Raw genomic sequence first — 27,827 nt, 5'->3', positions numbered from 1 at the left:
CCTACTTTCCTAGTCAACAGTCTTAACCACTGGGCTATCCTGGGTCTTGTGAAGAGAAGTTTTTGTTCCATACACAAATGTAATCGAGGACTCCTGGCTCAGTAAAGTATGATGCAGGTGGAATAAAATACTGTCAACCAGAGTGGGGTTCAAACCCAGCACCCTACTTTCCTAGTCAACAGTCTTAACCACTGAGCTATCCCTGGGTCTTGTGAAAAAGGATTTTGTTCCACACACATGTGTAATCGAGGACCTCTTGCTCAGTAAAGTATGATGGAGGTGGAACAAAATACTGTCAACCAGAGTGGGGTTCAAACCCAGTACCTTTCATTCCAAGTCAACAGTCTTAACGACTGGACTATTCTGGGTCTTGTGCAAGAAGAGTGTGTCAGAGAGTGTGTGAGTGGAGTTCCTGAGCTGGGTGGGAATAGTAGTAGAAAGTTAATGTTTGAGGGCGTTGACCACTGAGCTCTCCTGGGTTAATAATTAAAATAGGTTAATTGTAATTGGATAATAAAAAAAAAAGACATGCAAAATAATAAAATGTTAGCTAATATACGCTACACCATCTGAACAAAACTTCCCCATTTTAGCTGTGTGTAATAGCTGACAAATCACTGTATAATCTAATATAATCTAACCCTGCCAGCCCAATGTTAGCATGCTAACATTAGCTTGCAAGTATGCTAACTTTTTTAGCTGGTTTTGCAACCGTTTACCCAAGAGCCATATAACTTGGTATGTGACACTTGTTTACTGTTAGCATGCAAATGTTAGCATGCTAGCAAGCTAACATTGGCATGTTGAGTTTTTCAGCTAATTTTACACTTTTTTCTCTACTTCCGCAGCCATACACCTAGGTCAGGGGTCGGCAACCCACGGCTCCGGAGCCGCATGCGGCTCTTTGACCACTCTGATGCGGCTCAGCTGCATACTTGCCGACCCCCCCGATTTTCCCAGGAGATTTATGGATCTCAGTGCCTCTCCTAGATAACTCCCAGGGCAAATATAATCCTATTTTCACTCTAATTACTAAATTAAGGGCGTGACCTAATTGCACTGCAGTAATTGTCCTCTATAGCATTTACAAACAGCGTGCCAGCCCGCCCACATGTTGTATGTAGCTTTTACTTGTACACATAGGAGACAGCAAAGCATACTTACTCATCAGCCACACAGCTTACACTGACGGTAGCCGTATAAAAAAACTTTAACACTGTTACGTTACAAATATGCGCCACACTGTGAACCCACACCAAAAAAGAATGAAAAACACATTTCTGGAGAACATCCCACCGTAACACAACATAAACACAACACAACCAATACCCAGAATCCCATGCAGCCCTAACTCTTCCGGTCTAGATTATACACCCCCGCTACCACCAAACCCCCCCACACATCAAACACCCCCCCACCCCCCTCCCCTCCGTGCGTCGGTTGAGCGGAAGAGTTAGTGCTGCATGGGATTCTGGGTATTTGTTGTCTTGTGTTTATGTTGTGTTACAGTGCAGATGTTCTCCAGAAATGTGTTTGTCATTCTTTTTTGGTGTGGGTTCAAAGTGTGGCGCATATTTGTAACGTAACAGTGTTAAAGTTGTTTTATACGGTACGGCTACCGTCAGTGTAAGCTGTGTGGCTGCTGACCTAGTACGCCTTGCTGTCACTTACGTGAGCAAGCTGAAGCTGCATTCTACATGTGGTCGAGCAGTTACACTGTTTGGGCAGGCTGTAGAGGGCGCCAAAAGCAGTGCCATCATGCCCTGATGTTCGGGAGTCTCCCGGAACTAATGAGAGGGTTGGCAAGTATGACGCTATCAAATTTCCATATTAAAGTGCGTGCCGGTGCGTGTGTCTGAGACCCCTGGTTAACATAGCACAAAGCAATTTAAGCTTTATATGCGGTGTTTATCATTTTAAATTTAAACATTTTTTTTGTGGCTCCCATTATTTTCTTTTATTTGTAAAACTTGCCAAAATGGCTCTTTGAGTGGTAAAGGTTGCCGACCCCTGACCTAGGTCATATAACTTGGTGTGTGAAACATGCTAACTGTTAGCATGCCAACGTTAGCGCACATGGTACGTGTTAGCATTTTAATGTCAGCCCTTTGAGACACTTGTGATTTACGGCTAAATAAATAAACATTGATTGATTGATTGATTGAATGTTAGGATGCTAATGTTTTAGGCTAGCCCTGTAGCTCCTTTTTTACGGTTATACCTAAAACTCACAGATTCGGTCGCTGGACACCCTCTTAAAAGTACGCCGGCTGCCAGCGACCCCTGGCCAGAGGTCCAGGGCACAGATAGCAGGGAATTTTCTTTTTAATTATAGTTACTCTGTACATTAGCAAAAGAGTAATTAAATGACTAACGGAATTACTCTTTAATAAATGTACTTAATTACTGGGGAAAGTAATTGATACGATACTTTAAAAAACATTAAATATCTGTCATTTGAGAGATGTTTAATATGACAGCATAGTTTGCAGAAGCTGTGCTTTTAAAAGGCGGGGCCTGTTGCCTAGTGACGTGTGATGTCATCAAGGGTTTCAACGTATCTGTGTTAGTTAGTTTTAGCAGTTAGCAGGGCTCTGACGCCAGCTCTTTTGAATCTTTTTACTGGATTGTGTTACCTCTGCTTAATGAAGAGATTGAATGTTCTTCGATGGCTTATTCGATCTTCTTGTCAATAATTGGTGTATTGTTTGGATGGCAAATTTGTCACGTCAATCATTGATTTGTTGTTCAATATTCCCATTGTGTACGTGTGCGTATGTTGTTGTCTGCTGTGTCACAGTGTGATGGTGCCTCTACCTGTTTGATATCAAGTTCATTTTAGTGCGGTGCTGCTTGTGGCTTTCACTAGTAAAAAGATATTTCCTGGATTGAACTTGTTGCACTTTTGACGCTGTCTTGTGTTGACGTATAACCACATCAAAAGTAGCCTGCCACATTACATCAAGCTATCGCTGACGGCGTTGTAACGGTCCTAAAAGTAATTAATTTGATTACTCGTTACTGGTAAAAGTTCTAGTTATAAGTTCTCAGTTCCCACAGTGAACACTAGAATTTGTAGTTAGCAGTTCTCACGATGAATGCTACCATTGATAGTTAGCAGTTTTCATGGTCAGCGCTAATATTTCTAGTTAGTAGGCCTAATGCTAAACAGTAACATATTTAGTAAGTAGTTCTGACAGTGATTGCTATAATTTCCAGTTAGCAGTTTTAATGGTAAGCACTAAAGTTTTGACAAAGGTAGTTGGCGGATCTCTCGGAGAATGCTACCAGTTCTAGTCAACAGATTTTCATGGTAAATGGTAACATTTCTAGTTAGTGTTTCTCATGGTAAATGCTACCATTTCTAGTTGGTACACTAACGGTAACATATCCATTAAGTAGTTCTGACAGTGAATCCTATCATTTCAAGTTAGCAGTTTTCATGGTAAATACTAAGCACTGGCATTTCTAGTTAGTGGTTTTCATTGTGAATGGTACCATTTTTAGTTAGAAGTTCAGTGTTTCCCATAAACTGCCAAGATACCTGTGGCGGTGGGGGCGTGGCTATGGGCGTGGTCACCATGACATCATCGAGTAATTTGCATAATTTACTACAATGATATGATTTTCTCTAAAAAGGCTAAAAAAATGTATACTTACTAATTAATAATAACAGTTTTGTTATTATTACATATAATTACAACACTTTATGTACATATTTATATACAGATTTGAACAATAAGTTATTCACTGAAATATATTTATTAATTGTGGTTCTAGGTGTGTGTGACAATCATTGGTACTTTAACTTTAACTTTAACTTACAAAAAATATATCTTATAAAATATAAAAGCTAAAATGTCTCTTAAAGGTCTGCCCCTTTAATTAGTGCATACTGAATAATTTAACTTTAGCCTACTACTACAACCATATTATTTACCAGCAACATAAAGTGAAACAGAGGCAGAGGTGTCCTGCCACAGTCAGTAACAAATAAACAGAAAACAGTAGTGGTCAAACACAAATAAGGCAACAAGAGAAGTATCCTACACTTCTCTTTTGTAAAGTAAATCTGAACAGCCTATATGGGCATCTACATCAACTATATGATTTGCCTGAGAAGCTGGACAGGACAAAAAAAATAAAAATAAAAATATATTTTTTTAAATTTTATTTTATTTTTAAAAAAATTTGTGGCGGGCCGCCACAAATAAATGAATGTGTGGGAAACACTGAAGTTTTTATGGTGAACGCTAACATTTCCAGTTAGCGGTCCTTAATGGTAAATCACAATATATCTCAATTTTCTTTGCTGGAGTTTAGAAATGAGGCAAGAAAGTAATGGAATGGAATTTATTGTCATTGCTGAAGTACATTTTTTTTCTTTTTTTAAAGTGAACAAAGGGTAGCCAAAACTGCACTTGAGATTTTAAGTGAAATGTAAGTGTTTTCTGCTAAATCTGGATGAAATTCTGTTGACATTTAGGTTAACGTTTTTTGCAGGTTTTACTGTCAAAAACTATGAACAAACATATTTAAGACCCAAGGCATTATTTAGAAGGTTGGTAATACAACACAACACAAGTGCCTGGCGCACATTCCTGAAGGTCGTTTGCAGCCCTAAAAAACATCATAGCGTCTTTTTATTACAGCTACTAATTGTAAAATGTTGAGACTGTTGCTAAAAACTGCATACAATTGTCGTAAAAAAAACAAACACACCTCAGTGAGTCCAGCCAGAGCAGAGATTTCCTCTCTCTCTCTCTCTCTCTCTCTCTCTGTCCTCTACTTGCTGTACATATCCTACCAAGTCAGACCTACACTGTTTCAATGTCCATTTCTCTGTTCTCAATTGCTGACTGAATTGATGATAATAACCAAACCGAACCCCCCACCCCCTCCACATCCCACACCCCGGATTGTAAATAATGTAAATAATTCAATGTATATACCCTGATGATTATCTTGTGTGATGACTGTATTATGATGATAGTATATATCTGATAGTACATATCTGTATCATGAATCAATTTAAGTGGACCCCGACTTAAACAAGTTGAAAAACTTATTCGGGTGTTACCATTTAGTGGTCAATTGTACGGAATATGTACTTCACTGTGCAACCTACTAATAAAAGTCTCAATCAATCAATCAAAGACATGTTCTAGTATATTCCAGGAATATCAATAGAGCTGCCCTTTAATATTTCTCCTGTACTAAAGCATTGCTCCGAGGAGAACCAATACAATGTTCACTTGAATGTTGGACATTGAAGAAAAAGACCTCCAGGCTGCATAATAATTGGCTGTTTGGCATTTGTTATTCCACATATTGCACAGTACATGTCTTTTTCTTTTGTTATTATCATTATTATTATTATTACGTAAGATGACATGATTCTTTGATCGCTTGACTCCATCAAACATCAAACAGAAGCTTTCCAAGGTTTACTGGCTGCGGGCTACTTTTGTCACTCTTTACTTGCACATTTCAATTCAGATTTCCACCAAATGTGCATTTGTTTTTACTCAACACATGTATTACCTCTCCATGAAGTTTTGTAAAAATGTATGGATTTTTTGCGCAATCCTGCTAACAAAGCCACGCACATCGATGAAAACATCTCTTGCCATAATTCGTTTTTGGCAGAGATAATCATAATTATATAATTCAAATAATGCTAACCGTTAATACAAATAAACATTAAAATTAAGTAGTGGTAATTCCGCTACCATAGCTAGCTAACAAACAAACATAAAAAACGTCATTCTTTGGCAGCTTCATTATCGGGTTCTCCTGACCTTTGGCTTTTGTGCTTTCCTCTTTAGATCTATCAGGACCACCAAACACACTTCAGCGTGGAGTCCAACGATGCCCGGCAGCTGGTGGCCACAGCTGCCGGGAACATTGAGAAGTTGCTGCAAAACCGCGCCAAGGCCCTGAAGGTGAGTAGCCCGGACTTGACTTGACTTGTCCGGACATTAAGTTAAAGCCCGTTAGCCTGTTTCTATGATTACCTTGTGACTTATTTACCCGTCTACCTAGCCAAGTATTTTCATTTTTCGTTAGCGGTTCTTATGGTGAACACTAACATTTCTAGTTAGCAGTTTCTCCTGAGTTAGGGTGATGAGCATGGTCATCCAAATGGAACTCGGAGTTGATCCACTGCTCCTTCACATTGAGAGAAGTCAGTCAAGTTGGCAAATAAGGATTCCAGGCATATCCAGCCTAAAGGAGGTACCAGGGTAGACCTAGGACACATTGGAGGAATGATGCCTTGCAGCTGGCCTAGGAACACATCGGTGTCTCCTCGGTGAAGCTGGAAAACATGGCTGGAGACCAGGCAGGAAGTCTGGGCTTACCTACTTAGACTGGTACCTCTCTTACCCGAACCCCAGATAAGTGGAAGAAAATGGATGGATTGAGTTCTCATGGTGATTGCTAACATGTATCCTCTGTAGTTCTAAGAGTAAATACTAACTATCTCATTAGCAGTTCTTGTAGTGAATTGTAACTAATCTCGTTAGCAGTTCTCGTGGTGAACGCTAACATTTATCGTTAGTAGTTATCATAGTGATTGCTAACTAATTTAGTTAGCAGTTATCGTTTTGAACGTCAACATTTGTAGTAAGCATTGTAAAACACTCTTAATTCTAGTTAGCAGCACACACAATTATCAAACTTACAGCTTCCATGTCTCCACAGAGCCTGTTCTTATTTTTTGTTTACAAATTTGTCCTCTGTAAACCTAAACCTATGAAGAACCTATGAAGCCTTCAAATGCCTTGCTAGTAGGGCTGTGAATCTTTGGGTGTCCCACGATTCGATTCAATATCGATTCTTGGGGTCACGAATCGATTCAAAATCGATTTTTTTTTTTCAATTCAACACGATTCTCGATTCAAAACCGATTTTTTTTTCCCGATTCAAAACGATTCTCTATTCATTCAATACATAGGATTTCAGCAGTCTGCTGACATGCATGCAGAGTAGTAGATTTTTGTAAAAAGCTTTTATAATTGCAAAGGACAATGTTTTATCAACTGTATGCAATATTGTAAATTTGTTTAAACTATTAAATGAACCAAAAATATGACTTATTTTATCTTTGTGAAAATATTGGACACAGTGTGTTGTCAAGCTTATGAGATGCGATGCAAGTGTAAGCCACTGTGACACTATAGTTCTTTTTTTAAATTTTATAAATGTCTAATGATAATGTCAATGAGGGATTTTAATCACTGCTATGTTGAAATTGTTACTAATATTGATACTGTTGTTGATAATATACATTTTTGTTTCACTACTTTTGGTTTGTTCTGTGTCGTGTTTGTGTCTCCTCTCAATTGCTCTGTTTATTGCAGTTCTGAGTGTTGCTAGGTCGGGTTTGGTTTTGGAATTGGATTGCATTGTTATGGTATTGCTGTGTATTGTTTTGTTGGATTGATTAATTAAAAAAATAAAAATGAAAATAAAAAAATCAAATTAAAATCAAATTAAAATCAATAAAAATAAAAAAATAGATTTTTTAAAAATGAGAATCGATTCTGAATCGCACAATGTGAGAATCGCAATTCGAATCGATTTTTTCCCACACCCCTACTTGCTAGCTATCGCATTCCTGTTACCTTATTTTTTTTAAAATCATGGACAAACACTTTGACACCATTGGGCCATTTAGTTCCATCCCCTTGACCTGAGCATCTCTGTGGACGTGGACACAGATATCGAGGCCACCTATTGACTCCTGTGACTCTGTCCTCATTCATTATTAAACGTCTCCTCTTATCCAGAACACTTTGATGGTGCTGTGGTTAACACCCCCCCAGTGGAGTAGGGCTAGTTGCTAAGGGGAGGGTTCTTCCAAGCAAATCGGGACATTTGCAAAGGACATGGCCACTTTCCAGGAGTGCCCAGACAGCAACTCGACCCCACCCAGACAAAGGAGATCAGACAGCTGAAGATCGGGCTCTTTGAGTGACAATCAGGGTTATTTTAAGGTCTGGCATTGCATTAGCAAGCTGGTACACGACCCCAAAAAAGGCTTCGGCCTCTCCTGTTGCTTCTATTGCTGGAACGCCTCTTCATCTCTGGGTTACCATGACGCCCCGGTCGCCTAGCAACAACTTAAACAGACTTCGTCCCTCTCGTCTTGGCTGTTAAAGTTTCCGCGCCACACTTTCATGTTCATTAGGATGTCACTTGACTAACAACCCTCGAAGGGTTTTAAGCGTTGTGTAGTGGCGCGTAATTACAGAGGATCACTGAGCTCTCTCTTGCAAGGCTGTGTTATTAAACTGAAACTGTGAGTCATTAGATGCCGCCGTTGACGCCTTAATCACAGGCTGCGCTCACACATGAGGGCTGCATGTTAGCATGCTAGTGTCTCGTACATGAGCGCTACTGTTGTGTATATTGGTATCAATGGTGAATACTAGTGATGGTTACTGTGTGAGTAAGTGTGCTCGAATCCCAAGATCCCACAACAGAAGCGATGCAGGGAACATGTTGCCAGTCATCAACAGCAGATGCTCGTGTTTTGGTCCCCTGACAACATCGCTCAGCAGGTGGTAGCTGTTTGGAAGTAGAGAGAGTAGATGGGGTGTCTGTTTACATGTATGGCAACCTTGGGAGAGTTTTAAACAAGGTGACAGATCTTAAAGTCACACCAAAGCGTGATCTGTGTTTCAAGAGACTGTTTTGATGGTGTTTTTTTTTTTTAGATCTATCAGGACATTGAATAAACATTTTGTTATATAGAATATTAAACATGTTATTATTTTTGTTACATGTTTTATCCTATTTAAATTTTGCAAGCATTTTACATTACACTTTTGGTTAGTTATTAAATAATGTATTTTTATTTATAAGTATTTTGGATTAAATATGTATTTACTTATCAACTTCAATATAATATAATTATATGTAATACATCAAGATAGTTTAGCTATCAAACTAAAACATTTTTGGGATTTATTTATTTATTTTTTTGTTTAATTAAATGCATTTTAAAATAAATATTTGGTTTGAATTATTTATTTAATATTTATTAAATTGAATTCAATATGTATGTATTTATTAGGTTGAAGGTCATATTTCAATGCAATTATCAATATACTATTATCTTGACTACATTGCTAGTTTAGCTATTAAAGGTTTTCTTTTATTCGATTTGTTATTCTATTGAAATATAGGACGCATTTAAAAACTGGTTGAATACGGAAGTTAAAATTAAATATTAAATATTTTATTCATCTTCACAAATGTATAGTATTAAATATGTATTAAGTTTAATGTAATATATTTATCATATCTCATCTTGAATACAATGCTAGTTTTATTCTATTCAATCTTCATATATTTGTAAAATATTTGTTAAATATTTTTTTAAAGTGTATTAAAGGGTTATTACTTTTCTACTACAGTTGTATGACTAAGGGTGACTTTTAGGAATTTAAAAATAGTTTTAAGTTAAAAAATGGGTTTTATTTTAATAAAATAGTATACATACACTACTGTTCAAAAGTTTGGGGTCACCCAAACAATTTTGTGGAATAGCCTTCATTTCTAAGAACAAGAATAGACTGTCGAGTTTCAGATGAAAGTTCTCTTTTTCTGGCCATTTTGAGCGTTTAATTGACCCCACAAATGTGATGCTCCAGAAACTCAATCTGCTCAAAGGAAGGTCAGTTTTGTAGCTTCTGTAACGAGCTAAACTGTTTTCAGATGTGTGAACATGATTGCACAAGGGTTTTCTAATCATCAATTAGCCTTCTGAGCCAATGAGCAAACACATTGTACCATTAGAACACTGGAGTGATAGTTGCTGGAAATGGGCCTCTATACACCTATGTAGATATTGCACCAAAAACCAGACATTTGCAGCTAGAATAGTCATTTACCACATTAGCAATGTATAGAGTGTATTTCTTTAAAGTTAAGACTAGTTTAAAGTTATCTTCATTGAAAAGTACAGTGCTTTTCCTTCAAAAATAAGGACATTTCAATGTGACCCCAAACTTTTGAACGGTAGTGTATATATACATAAATATTAAGTCAATGCAAATGTTTAGATAGTGTATTTCTAAGATTTTACTTACAACTTTTTTTATAGTTTTTATATTAATACTAGTTATTGATATCAAATACACAATCAACGTATTATATTCTATAATAAAATATTTATGTTCATAATATTGAACTGTTTATTAAATATTGTATTCAAATGTATGGACATAGTTTATTAAACATATATATTAAATGAGAATTGTAAAAAAGTAATCAGTTTTCCAGGATGCAACCCTCCTGTTTTTGAGAAGAGGCTTCAGGCATGTTTAAGGGGTCAAAGGTTGACACATAAGTACATTATACTGTAATCGGTGATAGCGTCCATGTTTTCTTCTTTCCTCTCCTGTCTTAGTGATGCTTGTCTTTGGAAAAGTCACATAGCATTTTAGCACAATCAAAGCATCGGGCTGAGCTGAGCCAAGAGGCACAAGTTGTTGACTTGACGGGATGGGACGTGTGCGGCGATGAGACCCGGGCGGGTGACCGACTTAACGCAGATGAATTATGCAACTTTTACAAAGGAGGATACTCTCCGTTGTGTACCATGTCTTTGTCATCACCAGTGGAATAATTCTCCATTTTGTTGTTATAAGTGGCCTAATGAGTGAGGAAAGAAATGAAAAGCGCTGCAGGGTTTCGTGCTTGAGGTCCGCCGACTCACTCTGGGATCTTTGACCATGTCTTTTTTCATTTCACACTACGACTGACTGGATAATTCATTGTCTCCCCTTTATTTTTGTTAATTTTTTGCCTATTTTTAAACATTATTCCTCCTCCTTAGGATCCACAAGTCCTGTGTGGCGTTTAAGTCACCAGGAAGGGAGTGGGATTTGACAGCACTCAGGGGAAATTAACAGTACGGTGCCTTTGTGGACCAGGTACAGATTAAACGCCAGGCTTGTTATAAACCCATTAACCAAGTCATTAGGACTTGCTATTGGAGAGGGTACAATACCGGTATGTCTAATTTTAGCACACCGAGAGTCCTAATTTACAGTTTACGATGTATACAGTACATTCATAGTAACTCATTTGTTTTATCATAGAGGCTGGCAACAGATGCGGAACTCTTCCAAATGGAGCACGAATGGCAGGACAACAGTGAGGTGAGACGCTATGATCACTTCAATGTATTAGTGCTCAGAAAGGCTCATCGTGATGCATTTTCCACTAAAAGTTAATTACCCAGCTTCCATCTTGGATTGTCTGAGGAAGGGTATTATTGGCTGCGTGTCATTTATCCGCTCTAATGTGATATCTATTCTTTACTCCCCTCAGGGGCTAGGCTGAAGTGTGTAATATTTTGTCTTGTTTGTCTCAAGATAAAAAAATTAAAAAAAGCAGCAAAAGCGTTTAAAGACTGTGTCATCAATGTCTTTTTCTTTGCAGGCTGATAAAATGGCATACTACAATGCCAAAGATGATGTAAGTATGCATGTTTATCGTTTTTTCACTATGATTGTATGCCTTGTTTGGTGTTATGATTATTTGTACACATGAAACACATTCCTGGGGGTGTTGACTCTATGCACAAGGGGGCACTGTATGTTTACTGCACAGACCAATCAGAAGTCTGAAGAAAGAAGTTTACTGGAAAACTCGCCATAATTTAGTAAAATTGGCATATAAAGACAAGCTACAAACTAAATTAGGGTTTTTTTGTTTTTAGCTCCCAACAACCCAGTGTTAGTTCTAAAGCTGCTGCTAGCATTTAGCTTCTAATATCTGTCTATTTCCCTTAATGTTAGCATTTAGCTTAAACCATGTACATATACTGTATATGTACAGTATATACATAACCCACAACCAGTGAAATTGGCACGTTGTGTAAATCGTAAATAAAAACAGAATACAATGATTTGCAAATCCTTTTCAACTTATATTCAATTGAATAGACTGCAAAGATATTTAATGTTCGAACTGAGAAACACGTTTTTTTTTTTTGCAAATAATCATTAACTTTGAATTTAATGGCAGCAACACATTGCAAAAAAGTTGGCACAGGGGCAATTTTACCACTGTGTTACATGGCCTTTCCTTTTAACAACACTCAGTAAACATTTGGGAACCAAGGAGACCAATTATTTCCCATTCTTGCTTGATGTACAGCTTAAGTTGTTCAACAGTCCAGGGTCTCTGTTGTGGTATTGTAGGCTTTATATTGCGCCACACATTTTCAATGGGAGACTGGCCTGCCTTTAGTCCAGACCTGTCTAGTACCCGCACTCTTACTATGAAGCCACGCTGTTGTAACACATGGCTTGGCATTGTCTTGCTGAAATAAGCAGGGGCGTCCATGATAACGTTGCTTGGATGGCAGCATATGGTGCTCCAAAACCTGTATGTACCAGTCAGCATTAATGGTGCCTTCACAGATGTGTAAGTTACTCATGCCTTGGGCACTAATACACCCCCATACCATCACAGATGCTGGCTTTTGAACTTTGCGCCTCTAACAATCCGGATGGTTCTTTTCCTCTTTGTTCCGGAGGACACGACATCCACAGTTTCCAAAAACAATTTGAAATGTGGACTCGTCAGACCACAGAACACTTTCACTTCGCATCAGTCCACCTTAGAGGAGTTCAGGCCCAGCGAACCCGGCAGCGTTTCTGGGTGTTGTTGATAAATGGCTTTCGCTATGCATAGTAGAGTTTTCACTTGCACTTACAAATGTAGCGACAAACTGTAGTTACTGACAGTGGTTTTCTGAACTGTACTTGAGCCCATGTGGTTATATCCTTTACACACTGATGTGGGATTTTGATGCAGTACCGCCTGAGGGATCCAAGGTCCGTAATATCATCGCTTACGTGCAGTGATTTCTCCAGATTCTCTGAACCTTTTGATTATATTACGAACCATAGATGGTGAAATCGCTAAATTCCTTGCAATAGCTCGTTGAGAGATGTTGTTCTTAAACTGTTCGACAATTTGCTCACGCATTTGTTCACAAAGTGGTACCATCCTTGTTTGTGAATGACTTAGCGTTTCATGGAAGCTGCTTTTATACCCAATCATAGCACCCACACGTTCCCAATTAGCCTGTTCACCTGTGGGATGTTCCAAGTGTTTGATGAGCATTCCTCAACGTTCTCAGTCTTTTTTGCCACTTGTATCAGCTTTTTTGAAACGTTGCAGGCATTAAATTCAAAATGAGCTAATATTTGCAAAAAATAACAAAGTTTTCCAGTTCGAACATCAAGTATCTTGTCTTTGCAGTCTATTCAATTGAATATAGGTTGAAAAGAATTTGCAAATCATTGTATTCAGTTTTTATTTACAATTTACACAACGTGCCAACTTCACTGGTTTTGGGTTTTGTATATACTGTAAATAAAAACACAATCCTAGGCTATCAAGTGCATGCCAAAGGATCAGGCGGTGCTCTAACACTTACCTGTAGGGCTATATCAGCCAAGCAGAAGTCTAAAAAACCATTTGTTGGAAAAGACACCATAATTAATTGAAATTTGAATATAATATGTATGAATTTTTTAGGTTTAAGGTAATATTTTAATGCAATATATTAATACACTATCATCTTGACTACAATGCTAGTTTAGATATTAAAATGTTGTTGTTTTTTTAATTTGGTATTCTATCAAAATAGGATGCATTTAAAATAAATGTAGTTAAATAAGGAAGATAAAATTAGTTATTAATTATTTTATTTATTTTCATAAATATATAGTATAAATCTTAGGGATGTGAATCTTTGGGCACCGCACGATTTGATTCGATTATTGGGGGTAGCAATTCGATTCTGAATAGATTCTCGATTCAAAATCAATACTTTTTCATATCATTGGGTGCCAGTTCTATGAATAACTACATTCCTCCATAAACTAGGTAAACAGCTCTTATACATTTCTGTAATACCTAAAATAAAACTGGTTTTGTTTAACAAAATTCTACCCAAACTTTGCTAAAGTCAAACACAAATTAGGCAACAAAAGAAGTATCCAACACTAATCTTTTCTAAAGTCAATCTGTAAAGCAGATATGGGCATCTACATCAACAATATCATTTGTCTAAGAGGCAGGGAAGATAAAAATGTAACTAAATAACTTTAATTTTTTAAATCTTTTTTTTTTAACCAATGAAGAATATGATTAAGAATACAAGTTACAAATAAGAATCGTGATTCATTTGAAACTAAAATTTTTTTAACACCCCTATTAAATATGTATTTATTTTTAGCTCCCAACAACCGAGTGTTCGTTCTAAATCTGCTGTTAGCATTTGGCTTCATACATCTATGTTCATGTTCACTCATTAATGTTAAAATTTAGCTGAAATCATCTCTATAAGATATGGTATGTAAAAAAAATAAAAAAAACTTCCTAGGGTGTTAAGTGTATGCCAAAGCAGCAGGTGGTGCTCTACCACTTACCTGTAGGACAATATTAGCCAACCTGAGTCTGAAGAAAGCTTTCCCAGAAAAGACACTATAATGAATTCATATTGTAACAAACTGAAGTAAATAAGCATTTCTTTTAGCTATCAACAGTAATTTCCAGTAAAAGGATCTAACAAGATTGTCAATACATGTGTGAACATGTTTACTAACTCACCTTCTTTGTGCAGCTCAACCAGACGGAGAAGAAGAACCGCTATGTCCCTGAGGACTTCCACGTAGATCCGGACTTCAAGCGCCTGGTGTCGTACAACACCACGGCCGTCCACATCCCCACCGACATATACGAAGGCTGTGAGTGTCGTTAGCTATCACAGTATCTGTATTAAGCTGCAGATAGCCTCCAGTTAGCACCTCCTTGTACACATCCGGTCTATAAACAGACCTGGTTGACCCCACTGACCGCCTGTCAATGACTTTAAATAACACAACTGAAGTCCATTAATCTGGTAATTGCTCCACAGTAAAAGCTAGCTCGGCACGTTCTCTTTTTACGGCAATGGAGACAGTTAAGTGTCGTTGTTTGATTCATTTGCTTGACTCTTGATCTCTTTTCTATATTTAACCTCATTCCTTTTTTTCCCCTCAATTGCCTCCCTTCTATTAGTCCTGCACTTTGCCTCACGACGTGTCGTTTGAATGCAGTAGGAAATTGTATGCAATGTTCAAAACTATACACTAATGGCGTTGTGGCTATGTCAGTGTTACTGGGCCTGCACCAGGAAACAAAAACAATTGTCTCAAACTAGTGAAATACAATAACATAGTTTTTTTTCCCGATCCGATACCAAGTAAAATTGAGGCTCAAATATGTCTAGTAAAATTGAAAATGTAGTGAATTTCAATCAATCAATCAATCAATGTTTATTTATATAGCCCTAAATCACAAGTGTCTCAAAGGGCTGTACAAGCCACAACGACATCCTCGGTACAGAGCCCACATACGGGCAAGGAAAAACTCACCCCAGTGGGACGTCGGTGAATGACTATGAGAAACCTTGGAGAGGACCGCATATGTGGGTAACCCCCCCCCTCTAGGGGAGACCGAAAGCAACGGATGTCGAGTGGGTCTGACATAACATTGTGAAAGTCCAGTCCACAGTGGATCCAACACATCAGCGGGAGTCCAGTCCACAGCGGGGCCAACAGGAAACCATCCCGAGCGGAGACGGGTCAGCAGCGCAGAGTTGTCCCCAACCGATGCACAGGCTAGTGGTCCACCCGGGGTCCCGGCTCTGGACAGCCAGCACTTCATCCATGGCCACCGGACCTATGCAACTCCCCCTCGCAAGGGACAGGGGAGAAGAGGAGAGAAGAAAAGAAACGGCAGATCAACTGGTCTAAAAAAGGGGGGGTCTATTTAAAGGCTAGATTATACAAATGAGTTTTAAGATGGGACTTAAATGCTTCTACTGAGGTAGCATCTCTAACTGTTACCGGGAGGGCATTCCAGAGTACTGGAGCCCGAATAGAAAACGCTCTATAGCCCGCAGACTTTTTTTTGGCTCTGGGAATCACTAATAAGCCGGAGTTCTTTGAACGCAGATTTCTTGTCGGGACATATGGTACAATACAATCGGCGAGATAGGCTGGAGCTAAACCGTGTAATATTTTATACGTAAGTAGTAAAACCTTAAAGTCGCATCTTAAGTGCACAGGAAGCCAGTGCAAGTGAGCCAGTATAGGCGTAATATGATCAAACTTTCTTGTTTTTGTCAAAAGCCTTGCAGCCGCATTTTGTACCAACTGTAATCTTTTAATGCTAGACATAGGGAGGCCCGAAAATAATACGTTACAGTAATCGAGACGAGACGTAACGAACGCATGAATAATGATCTCAGCGTCGCTAGTGGACAAGATGGAACGAATTTTAGCGATATTACGGAGATGAAAGAAGGCCGTTTTAGTAACACTCTTAATGTGTGACTCAAACGAGAGAGTTGGGTCGAAGATAATACCCAGATTCTTTACCGAGTCTCCTTGTTTAATTGTTTGGTTGTCAAATGTTAAGGTGGTATTATTAAATAGATGTTGGTGTCTAGCAGGACCGATAATCAGCATTTCCGTTTTCTTAGCGTTGAGTTGCAAAAAGTTAGCGGACATCCATTGTTTAATTTCATTAAGACACGCCTCAAGCTGACTACAGTCCGGCGTGTTGGTCAGCTTTAGGGGCATGTAGAGTTGAGTGTCATCAGCATAACAGTGAAAGCTAACACCGTACTTAAATTTAAAGTGTTGCTGCTTCTGGGGAATCATCTTCAATCGATGTAAAATCACAGAGCGATACAAAATGATGCCATTATTCTGCGGTGCTATCTTATTTATATTTAACTCTGAATGTAGTGTCTCCAAAGAGCCTACAATAAAGGATACATGCACTTGCTGTTTTTCCAATACTAAGTCACTCATTTGAATTGCCAGTAATGTTTTTAAATTTAAAAAAAAAAAAAAAGAAGATTTACTATGGCTTAGGGATGTCCGATAATGGCTTTTTGCCGATATCCGATATTCCGATATTGTCCAACTCTTAATTACCGATACCGATATCAACCGATACCGATATATACAGTCATGGAATTAACACATTATTATGCCTAAATTGGACAACCAGGTATGGTGAAGATAAGGTCCTTTTTAAAAAATAATAATAAAATAAGATAAATAAATTTAAAACATTTTCTTGAACAAAAAAGAAAGTAAAACAATATAAAAACAGTTACATAGAAACTAGAAATTAATGAAAATTAGTCAAATTAACTGTTAAAGGTTAGTATTATTAGTGGACCTGCAGCACGCACAATCATGTGTGCTTACGGACTGTATCCCTTGCAGACTGTATTGATATATATTGATATATAATGTAGGAACCAGAATAATAATAACAGAAAGAAACAACCCTTTTGTGTGAATGAGTGTGAATGAGTGTAAATGGGGGAGGGAGGTTTTTTGGGTTGGTGCACTAATTGTAAGTGTATCTTGTGTTTGTTATGTTGATTTAATAAAAAAATAAAAAATAAAAAACCCATACCGATAACTTCCGATATTACATTTTAAAGCATTTATCGGCCATCTCTACTATGGCTGTTTTATTGCAATTGCCATGTATAATTTAATGACACCTAGATAATCAATTATTTTGGAAACACCTGAATAAATCTAGACTTTTTTGCCCATTTGCCTATGTGAGATTAGTGTAGTGTCATATACTGTATATTAGGGATTTAACAATATAAACATTTTATATTAAGGTTATTGTGACCAAAATATCACGGTTTTTCATTATTATTGCGGTATTATTGAATGTGTTTTAAAATGTACTTATACAAACACAAAAACCTTTTGAACAAGTGTTTGTTTGTTTTAAACTGAAATAAATAGACACACAATATACTTTTTTGGCAGAGGAAACAATAAATATTGTTCTGGCTTTCATCAGAGCCACGCAATTTTAATTTGCGTATTTAAATATGTTTATATTTTTCCATTTCAATTTGTAAACGTTTCAGAATGCTTTTTGATGAATGCAAATTGGGCGATCACTTTGTTTTACTTCGGTTTATGTGATGTCACGCGAGCTCCCTTCCTGTTGAAGTCACCGTCTGTTTCAACGCAACGCTGTGGAGCATATATTGATCACTTTGTGCAAAGACAGCCCAGCCTTTATGTTTGATGTGAATACTGTATCTTAGTAGTTAAGACAGTAATGTTTTTATACAAGTCTGGATTGGTGTATGACTTTTCTTAGTGTGGAATGACGTTAATGTCTCTTATTTTCATGGTAGCATTTAAGCGAGCTAGCAAGCTAACGCTAGTCAGTCCATAATTTTATCAGTGTGGTTATCAATCAGGGTTTTTTGATAATTTTAATTTAATACAGTAATAGTAACAGTCAGGAATTTATCATTATTACCATTTATCGATATCCCTACTGTGTGTGTGTATGTATTTATACTTATATACGCATGTATGTATACTTACGTATGTATGTATGTATGTATATACAAATGTGTGTGTGTGTGTGTGTGTGTATATATATATATATATATATATATATATATATACATATACAGAATGCATATAAACATATATAATATACAGTACATACATACATAGAGTATTAATGCAGTATGTCATCTTTACATCTATTAAGTAATATGTGAATGTCTTAGTGATGATTATTGCTTTTCGACATGTCACACAGCCGCTTGACTGTTTGCAGAGCTGTAATAGCTTTGTTTACATTCCACCATAGTTTCAACAGACTGAATGACTGAGCAGAGCAGATCATGCTGCTACGCTTGTGCGTTACAGTACTTATCTTGGCAGAATAAAAAGTAGTTCCCACCAATCTCGTTTCATTTAGACAAGATCGCAATGATTTAGTTACTTAACTCTGTTCTTGTTATTAATATCTCAAATGACTTAAGTATCAAAAGTATCAACATTTATACGTGAGAACTAATATTGGGGCATGAATATCTGGTATTGGCGGTACTTCAGTAACGATCAGCACATCACTATTTCAAACAACCGTGTTTTGCCAAAAAAATGCCATTTGATTCAGTTTAAATGTTACAACAACAGATTTTACAGCTTAAATTAACACCGTGACCTTGCTCATGTCTCACGTTTACCTCAAGCTAGTGAAAAGACTGAATGCAACCTAGCAACCCAGCGGTAGTTCTCTACTAATGTTAACATATGGCTTCAAACATGTCTGTTTGTATTCACTCATTAATACTAGCATTTAGTTCAAAGCACCTCTACTTTCAACGTCACTATCAGCATTGTCGTGAGGAACAAATGTTACCGCTTAAAACACTGAGCACCCTAATTTTAACATTTAGCTTAAATAATCTTGCTTCCACCATCTCTATTTTTAATGGTAGCATATAGCGTAGCCATCTTTAGTTTGAACATGTATACTGTACAGTATGTACAGGAGTATATATGTATGCATTTTTTTTATCACGCTTTTGCAGATTCAGTTTTAAGACAATGCATTCAAAGAACCTATCACTGATCTGCATCTACTCAGAGGTATATATAAACAAAATGTTTGATGATTAAAAGTCCTTGTGCTATAAGACCGATTGGTACCGGGCCGCGGACCGATTGGTACCAGAAAAAAAAAAAGAAAATTTTTAATTTTTTTAAATTTTTTTATTAAATCAACATAGAAACACACATTTTATACATTATATATCAATATAGATCAATACAGTCTGCAGGGATACAGCCCGTAAGCACACATGATTGTATTTCTTTATGAAAAAATTTTTTTTTTTTAAATTTCGCCCCCCCCCCCCCCCCCCCCCCCGTCCGTGGGACAAATTTTCAAGTGTTGACCGGTCCGCAGCTACAAAAAGGTTGGGGACCACTGCTATAAGGGATTACAGTCACAAACGGAGGAGGTGTTTGTTCTTCTTAAAGGCATGAAAACTGCTTGATGTAATGCAGTGGTTCTTAACCTGGGTTCGATCGAACCCTAGGGGTTCGTTGAGTCAGCCTCAGGGGTTCGGCGAAGGTCAAAACACACCCGACTCATCGTGTAAATACAAACTTCTCCTTATCGGCGTATTACGGATACGGCAACAGCTGAAGTCACACTGATTTGCAGGTGTGTAATTTGTTGTGAGTTTATGCACTGTGTTGGTATTGTTCTTTGAACAAGGTGATGTTCATGCACGGTTCATTTTGTGCACCAGTAATAAAACATGTTAACACTTTAGTATGGGGAACATATTCACCATTAATTAGTTGCTTATTAACATGCAAATTAGTATCATATTGGCTCTTAACTAGTCATTATTAAGTACTTATTAATGCCTTATTCGGCATGGCCTTATTCTAACCCTAACCCTCTAACCCTGGCCCTAACCCTCTAACCTTAACCCTAACCAAATCACTCTAAATTAAGTCTTTATTACTTAGCATATGTTCCCCTAGTGTCCAAATAACTCTAAATTAAGTGTTTGTTACTTAGAATATGTCCCCCAGACTAAAGTGTTACCAAAAACATATAACTTTGTCTTGAATTTGAAAAAAAACAACATTTTTTTTTTCACTAAAGAAGGGTTCGGTGAATGCGCATATGAAACTGGTGGGGTTCGGTACCTCCAACAAGGTTAAGAACCACTGATGTAATGTCTCCAACAACCACAGGGGGAAGGCTGTTCCATATTGTAATAGCAGAGTAGAGAAAGTTCCTGTCGAGGCATTTTGTGTTTGACTTTGGGATTTCCAAGTCATGGCTTGGTAGTACCCTCCGGGTGATACGACCTGCGATGTGGGCCGGGGGTAGCAGTGCTTTAAGATCCGCAGGACAGCTGGGGGTGTGCATTTTATAAACTGCAGTTGTTGCTGCAACTGCTCGTCGATGACACAGCTCGCTGTTGGCGAACTGCTTTAGGGCAAAGTCCTCATCCACGCCAATGATTATAAGAGCCTTTTTTAAGATAATGTCGAGCTGCCCGAGTGGTCTGAGCGGCATTCATCCAGGCTAGGTAAGAGTTCTCCATAATGCTCCTGACCTGGCTCTTGCAGATATGTTGGCTGTGCCTTTAGCGTCAAGCTTGTTGGACAGCTTATGTGGCGCTCCGAGACGTTGACCAGCACGTTTGCAGATGTTGGACAGGTGGCTGGTCCATGTTAGTTTGAAGTCGATACAAATATCCAGAACCTCTATCTCCTCACAAAGCCCGATTTTAGTGGCCCCAAAGAAGAGATCTGGGAAGGATGGATTCCTCTTCCTGGACAGGATTATAGCCTTGCACTTGTTGGGCTCGAAAGTGACCTTAGAGGTGTCAGCCCACTTTCGAATGTTCTCCAGGTCTTTGTTGAGCAATGCAGCTATGTCTAGTCCATTTAATGTTGTTGAAGTGTGAAGATGGTGGAGTCATCCGCATACAGGAATATGGAGTTCTCACACTGTTCCACAACATCATCTATGAAGATGGAGAATAGTAATGGGCTGAGAACTGATCCCTGCAGTACAGATGCGTTGATGGGAAGTGGAAATGAAGATTGACCAGAAAGCACAACCTTGATGGTTCTTCCTTGAAGGTAGTTCTATAGCCAGACATGCAGTCTTCCAATTACGCCCTTTGAGGTGAGCTTAGTACAAAGGCCATTGTGCAAAACCTGGTCGAATGCACCCTTAATGTCCAGTGCAACAGCATACAGTTTGCCACCTTTGTCGAGGATTTTGTTCCATGTCTGACTACATTTTAAGGTCTGCTGTGCTGTGATTTGATTTGTTTATTGGAAATAAGGTCATGGCGGAGGAGAGGTCACAACATGAAAATGGAGTATTGTTGGCGTTTTCTGGACGTTTTTTTAAAGGGTATAATGGGCGCAATGGCGGACATTTGATTGTTTATTTATTTACGATTTTGAATGCATAAAAAGCCAACAATGTGTGTTCTTGTCTCACATAAGGATTGTGAACGCTAAACAGCATATTTCTTTCCAATTTTTGCATACGTATTTCCAATATGACTGATCTGATAATATGGTCAGAAGCGTTACTACAGTGACATGGAATCTACGGAAATTGTCAAAGATATTCGGAGCGGAATATTCAAAATGGCCAACTGAATTTGTGGCATTCTGTGATGTTTAGACATTGTTTTCACATACTTTGCGGGTTGTAAATACAATTGAGCAATTAAGCATATAAAGTTAACTTGTTTTTTCCACTCTACTGGTAGTTTAAACAAACAAAACACTTTCAACACGTGTTAACATTTTGTTCTTTGCTTTGTCTCTGATAATATTAGCATTTAGCTCCAATTGTTTTGTGTTTTCTTTGCTAGTGTTAGCATTTAGCTGCCAGCATCATGGAGTTATCGCTGGGTGGTCTTCGGGTGTAGTTGGGTGCTCTTCTTCCTTCCATCCTGAGCAATCTCTCTGGGGAGATATTGATAGCACTCAGACGAGCCTGTGTTTCCATGGCAACAAGTGTGGCTGTCAAGACGTCCGCTAACTGGATTTACGAGGACTTTGTCTAGACCAGGCTGGCGTCCTTGTGGCTTTTTCTCCCCCGCCCTATCCCGCACTTTTCTAGCTCTTCATCATGCTGCCGTCTTCCATCAATGCTAAGCCTATTAAAACACATCACCCCCCTCTGACCCACCACCACCAATAACGTCCCATCTTCGCCCACATTAGTCCTGCTGATTGGCTTCCATGTCCCTGTTCAGAGTGTGAACGTGTGCACTGATCCTGTCCTCCGTCCTCCGTCCTCCCGCTTGTTAGGCCGACGGCCCTCCAGGCGGCCGATGCGAGGTTCGTGTGATGGCCGCTCGCGTGGACGCTGTGTGGCACCTGTCAGGACGAGATGCTCGCACACGGTGACGCGCCGCGATACTGCCACACCGCGCGTGTGTGTGCTGCCTCCCCGCGGCCGACCTCACGGCGTAGAAATAGATTTTTTTTCCCTCCATGTTTTTTTCTTGATCTGTGTCCTGATTCATTGGTGACTGCATTGCTGAGCACACTTTGAGGACGGACGTGTGAAGACACCTGACACCTATGGGAAGTCAGTTTCCACGCCTACGGGGAGACTTTGGAAGATTCTGGAGTGAATCTGTGGGAAATTTGTTGAGTGTTTGTAAGGTCAGAGGTCACAGTTCCTAAATAGTCCTCAAAGTGCAAAGGGATTTTACGCAGAATTCAGAAACAATACATGTTAGCAATAAGCTTTAGCCATCTGCTGATGCGTTTTAGCCCGCTAATTTTAGCATTTAGCTCCATTTGTGATTGATTGATTGAAACTTTTATTAGTACTGTATTTTTCGGACTATAAGTCGCAGTTTTTTTCATAGTTTGGGTGCGACTTATACTCAGGAGCGACTTATGTGTGAAATTATTAACACATTACCGTAAAATATCAAATAATATTATTTAGCTCATTCATGTAAGAGACTAGACGTATAAGATTTCATGGGATTTAGCGATTAGGAGTGACAGATTGTTTGGTAAACGTATAGCATGTTCTATATGTTATAGTTATTTGAATGACTCTTACCATAATATGTTACGTTAACATACCAGGCACATTCTCAGTTGGTTATTTATGCGTCATATAACGTACACTTATTCAGCCTGTTGTTCACTATTCTTTATTTATTTTAAATTGCCTTTCAAATGTCTAGTCTTGGTGTTGGGTTTTATGAAATAAATTTCCCCAAAAAATGCGACTTATACTCCAGTGCGACTTATATATGTTTTTTTCCTTCTTTATTACGCATTTTCCGCCGGTGCGACTTATATTCCGGAGCGACTTATACTCCGAAAAATACGGTAGATTGCACAGTACATATTCCGTACAATTGACCACTAAATGGTAACACCCGAATAAGTTTGGTCCACGTAAATCAATTCATGGTAATGAATTCATGGTAATTGTATATGTGCCTTTGACCAGCTAACGTTATCATTTATAGCACAAGTTTCTTCAAATGAAAAAACACATTTGCACACTCATTTTTATCAAGCTAATTATAGCATTTAGCTCCAAGTAACGATGTGCTTTTCTTCCAGCTAATGTTAGCATTTAGCGCCAACAATTTGTGTGTGTTACCCCGCTAACGTTATCATTTGTAGCTCAAGGTTTTTCCATGTGAAGTAACACATTTCAACACTTAAATGGGCCCTATCATGCAAAGCCAAATTTTCTTAGCTATTGGTACCTGCTGTTGGGCATTTTGGTTCTGCGTAAGTTCGGAAAATTTGAAATTTAAAGCGTGGAGGCATGGCGGAGGTATTTATAAAACAATCTCGCCTCTCTTCCTACCCCCTCTAAATGGTCGGTTTTGAATGTGCACAATTGGTGAGGTCACAAATTAAGAACACTGTCAATGAATCATTCATATATGGTATAAATGTACCCAAACTGCATTGAACGGGTTTGCCATTTTTTATCTATGCGCAGGCATCTGTAGTTTAGAAAACAAAATGGCCAAGGTACGACTCGAAGAACAAAAATGCTCTGTTGGTTGAATTACCCAGCACAGGACCCGAGTCAAACCATGCTAATTGTAGCATTTTACTCTCTTTTTTTCTAATTTAGCGCAAAGCTTCCTCAAAGTAACAAATGGCAACACTCAATTGACACTATTGTTAGCTTTAGACTCTTACTGTAATTAAATGTAGCATTTAGTTCCAAGCAACTCTGGACAATTTGCTTTTGTTAGCATCTAGCTCAAAGCATCTCTTTGCCAGTTGCTAATGCTAGCATTTACTTTTGAACATTTCTATACCTTTTTCTCCCATTAACATTATCATTTAGCTCAAAATGTCTACAAACGATGCAACACCCACAGCAGAGGTGTCAAACTTGTTTTTAGTGAGGCACATTGCTGTTATGGTATAAATGTACCCAAACTGCATTGAACGGGTTTGCCATTTTTTATCTATGCGCAGGCATCTGTAGTTTAGACAACAAAATGGCCAAGGTACGACTCGAAGAACAAAAATGCTCTGTTGGTTGAATTACCCAGCACAGGACCCGAGTCAAACCATGCTAATTGTAGCATTTTACTCTCCGCCGCTTGCAACCGTGATTATGTATGTTAAATATACATAAGGTACAGGCCAAAAGTTTGGACACACCTTCTCATTCAATGCATTTTCTTTATTTTCATGACTATTTACATTGTAGATTGTCACTGAAGGCATCAAAACTATGAATGAACATATGTGGAGTTATGTACTTAACAAAAAAAGGTGAAATAACTGAAAACATGTTTTAATATTCTAGTTTCTTCAAAATAGCCACCCTTTGCTCTGATTACTTTTTCGCACACTCTTGGCATTCTCTTGATGAGCGTGAAGAGGTTGTCACCTGAAATGGTTTTCACTTCAAAGGTGTCATAGTTTTGATGCCTTCAGTGACAATCTACAAAGGAATAGTCTTGAAAATAAAGAAAATGCATTGAAATGGGAAGGTATGTCCAAACTTTTGGACTGTACTGTGTATTAGCCTCGTTACACCATTTCCAGAGGCAATTGTTTGTTATATTTTTTACAAACAGATTGATGGATAACTTGCTTTAAAATCTTAAGTCAACTTGACTAAGGATATATTTATGTATTTATTTTTGATAAGTTACACAGTGGAGGTGCTAAAGAATAAAGACATTTACATCCAAATCACAATTTTTATTAATTCCAATTCTAAATTGATTCTACTTTTGAGAATCGACAAAAAAAAATAAAAATCTTTTTTTACGAAATATTTTTTGGTAAACTTCTATTCTAAGTATTGTAAAGCTGGGATTGGGTTTCTCTGTTTTCTTTGATTAGATGTATAAACAGTCTGTGATTTGTGTAAATCCATTCATCCATTTTCAACCGCTTGTCCCTTTCGGGTTTGCGGGGGTGGGGGTGGCTGGAGCCTATCCCAGCTGCATTCGGGCGGAAGGCGGTATACACCCTGGACAAGTCGCTACCTCATCGCAGGGCCAATACAGAGACAACATTCATACCCACCAATTTAGTGTTGCCAATCAGCCTATCCCCAGGCCCAGGTGCATATTTTTGGAGGTGGGGGGAAGCCGGATTAAAAATAAATTTTTAAAAAGACATTTAGGCCAACACTGCGCGTATAAGTGGCATGTCACCAACCAAGAGGAGCTACTGTAACCTGTTTTGAAAAGGTTTTATTATAATTTATATACCAAATAATATATTACGAAAATCGTGTTGAATAATCGAGAATTGATTCGGAACGGAATTGTCATCCCAAGAATCGGAATTGAATCGTGAAGTGCCCAAAGATTTTCACCTCTAATATGCAATATTTTTTTCTGTCAAAATTCGAATGCGAATGCCACATTCAACAAAAACATAACATTTTACTCACTAGCATTAGTTTATAGCTACAGATGGACACAACTTTGTTTTCCCAACCATGGGGAAAAAAGACTGAGTATGAAGGACAGTGCTGAGAAGAAGTGGATGGTACTTACTGAATTAAAAAAAAAATAAAAATCTAAAACCTGACCAACCATGAAGCTGTTGGAGTGTACCATACTGCACCATTAAGCAGAATGAGTGGATAACGCCAGCCAAGGACGGAAAAATATCTAAATATGGGACAAGCGGTAGAAAATGGATGGATGGATGGAAAAAAATGCTGATGGTGTGTTTGACGGAGAAGCAACAGGAAGGAGATACTGTAGAAGTCTACTCTAAGAGGTAAATGCTGTACATTATTATTATATTACTTTGTGAAACACCTGTAAATGTTTGTACGATATTCTATTCTACAGTTTTTGATATAATAGTAAGTGAATTTAGCCTGCAAGTATTTTACCGGCGCACATTATTTCCAGCCTTTTGCGGGCCACATCTGGCCCCCTGGCCTTGGGTTTGACACCTGTGACCCACAGTAACTGAAACAAAAAGACTATATGACGAATTCTGGTAATATTTAAGAGCATTTGTGAGGTCAGAGATCACTGCTTTGACTGGTTCGGCATCCATCATGTGATTGACATTCTGTTCTTCCGCACCAAACCCATCTGAGCACACTTAAAGGGACAAGAAGTTCCACACACGGTTTCTGCCAAATGTACCAATAAAGTTGCTTTCAGTTGCGTCCTTCAAAGAGCTGGATATCTTCCAGCATGTTCTAATCAGCTGATGGGCAGCAGCTCTTTTTTTTTTTTTTTTTTTTTCTTTTTCTTTTCCCCAGCCAGGAGCAAAGTCACGTTTTCTTCTCGTCTATAGGATTTAAGATCTTGTGACAGGCTTTTTAAATGTCCTGTAGAGTGTACAGTAGTAGTGGCTGTGGCGGTGTCCATGTTACTGCACAGGCAGAGCACTGACAGGCGTTGTCAGCGAGCAGATGTGACGCTCGCCACTTCACTCGCCGCCACCTAATTAGTGTCATGACTTGCTTTTCTGTAATAACCGCCTCTACCACTCTGAGGAGACCGCTCAGGCTACGAACGAGGGTCCTAGTGTCAGGAGAGGGTGTACAAATTGTGAGTGCGACAACCGGGACACGCTTAACTGTATCAACGTTATTTGTGTTACAGCCACCATCATCCTCAACGAGCTCAACTGGACCGAGGCCCTAGAGGACGTCTTCCGTAAAAACAAGGAGGAAGACCCGTCTCTCCTGTGGCAGGTGTTTGGTTCCGCCACGGGGCTGGCTCGCTACTTCCCAGGTGAGCCGTCGTCATCCGGCCCCTTCTCGACCTGGACCGCGGCAAGTTCTGGAAGGGGTCCAGTCACTGCTTAAAGATGGTGTGGTTGGTGTGTCATCATGTTAGGGGACAAGCAAACGCCTCTGCCTCGCACTTGTTAGTCATTTCCCGACACCTC

General features: G+C 38.6%; 1 protein-coding gene across 1 annotated transcript in view; it reads left to right on the top strand.

The window, feature by feature from the left end:
- The first annotated feature begins 2,058 nt into the window (after positions 1-2,058).
- Positions 2,059-27,827, top strand: part of cacna2d1a (calcium channel, voltage-dependent, alpha 2/delta subunit 1a) — an 88,467-nt gene continuing 62,698 nt past the window's right edge. Inside the window, exons 1-6 of the mRNA XM_062066739.1 lie at positions 2,059-2,079; positions 5,829-5,945; positions 11,115-11,174; positions 11,458-11,493; positions 14,660-14,783; positions 27,539-27,670. Of these exons, the coding sequence (XP_061922723.1) occupies positions 2,059-2,079; positions 5,829-5,945; positions 11,115-11,174; positions 11,458-11,493; positions 14,660-14,783; positions 27,539-27,670 (490 nt within the window). The remainder of the gene's footprint in view (positions 2,080-5,828; positions 5,946-11,114; positions 11,175-11,457; positions 11,494-14,659; positions 14,784-27,538; positions 27,671-27,827) is intronic.

Source organism: Entelurus aequoreus, linkage group LG12 (genome assembly GCF_033978785.1).
Source record: "Entelurus aequoreus isolate RoL-2023_Sb linkage group LG12, RoL_Eaeq_v1.1, whole genome shotgun sequence".
Lineage (NCBI taxonomy): Eukaryota > Metazoa > Chordata > Actinopteri > Syngnathiformes > Syngnathidae > Entelurus > Entelurus aequoreus.
This window is presented reverse-complemented; position numbering and strand designations above follow the sequence as displayed.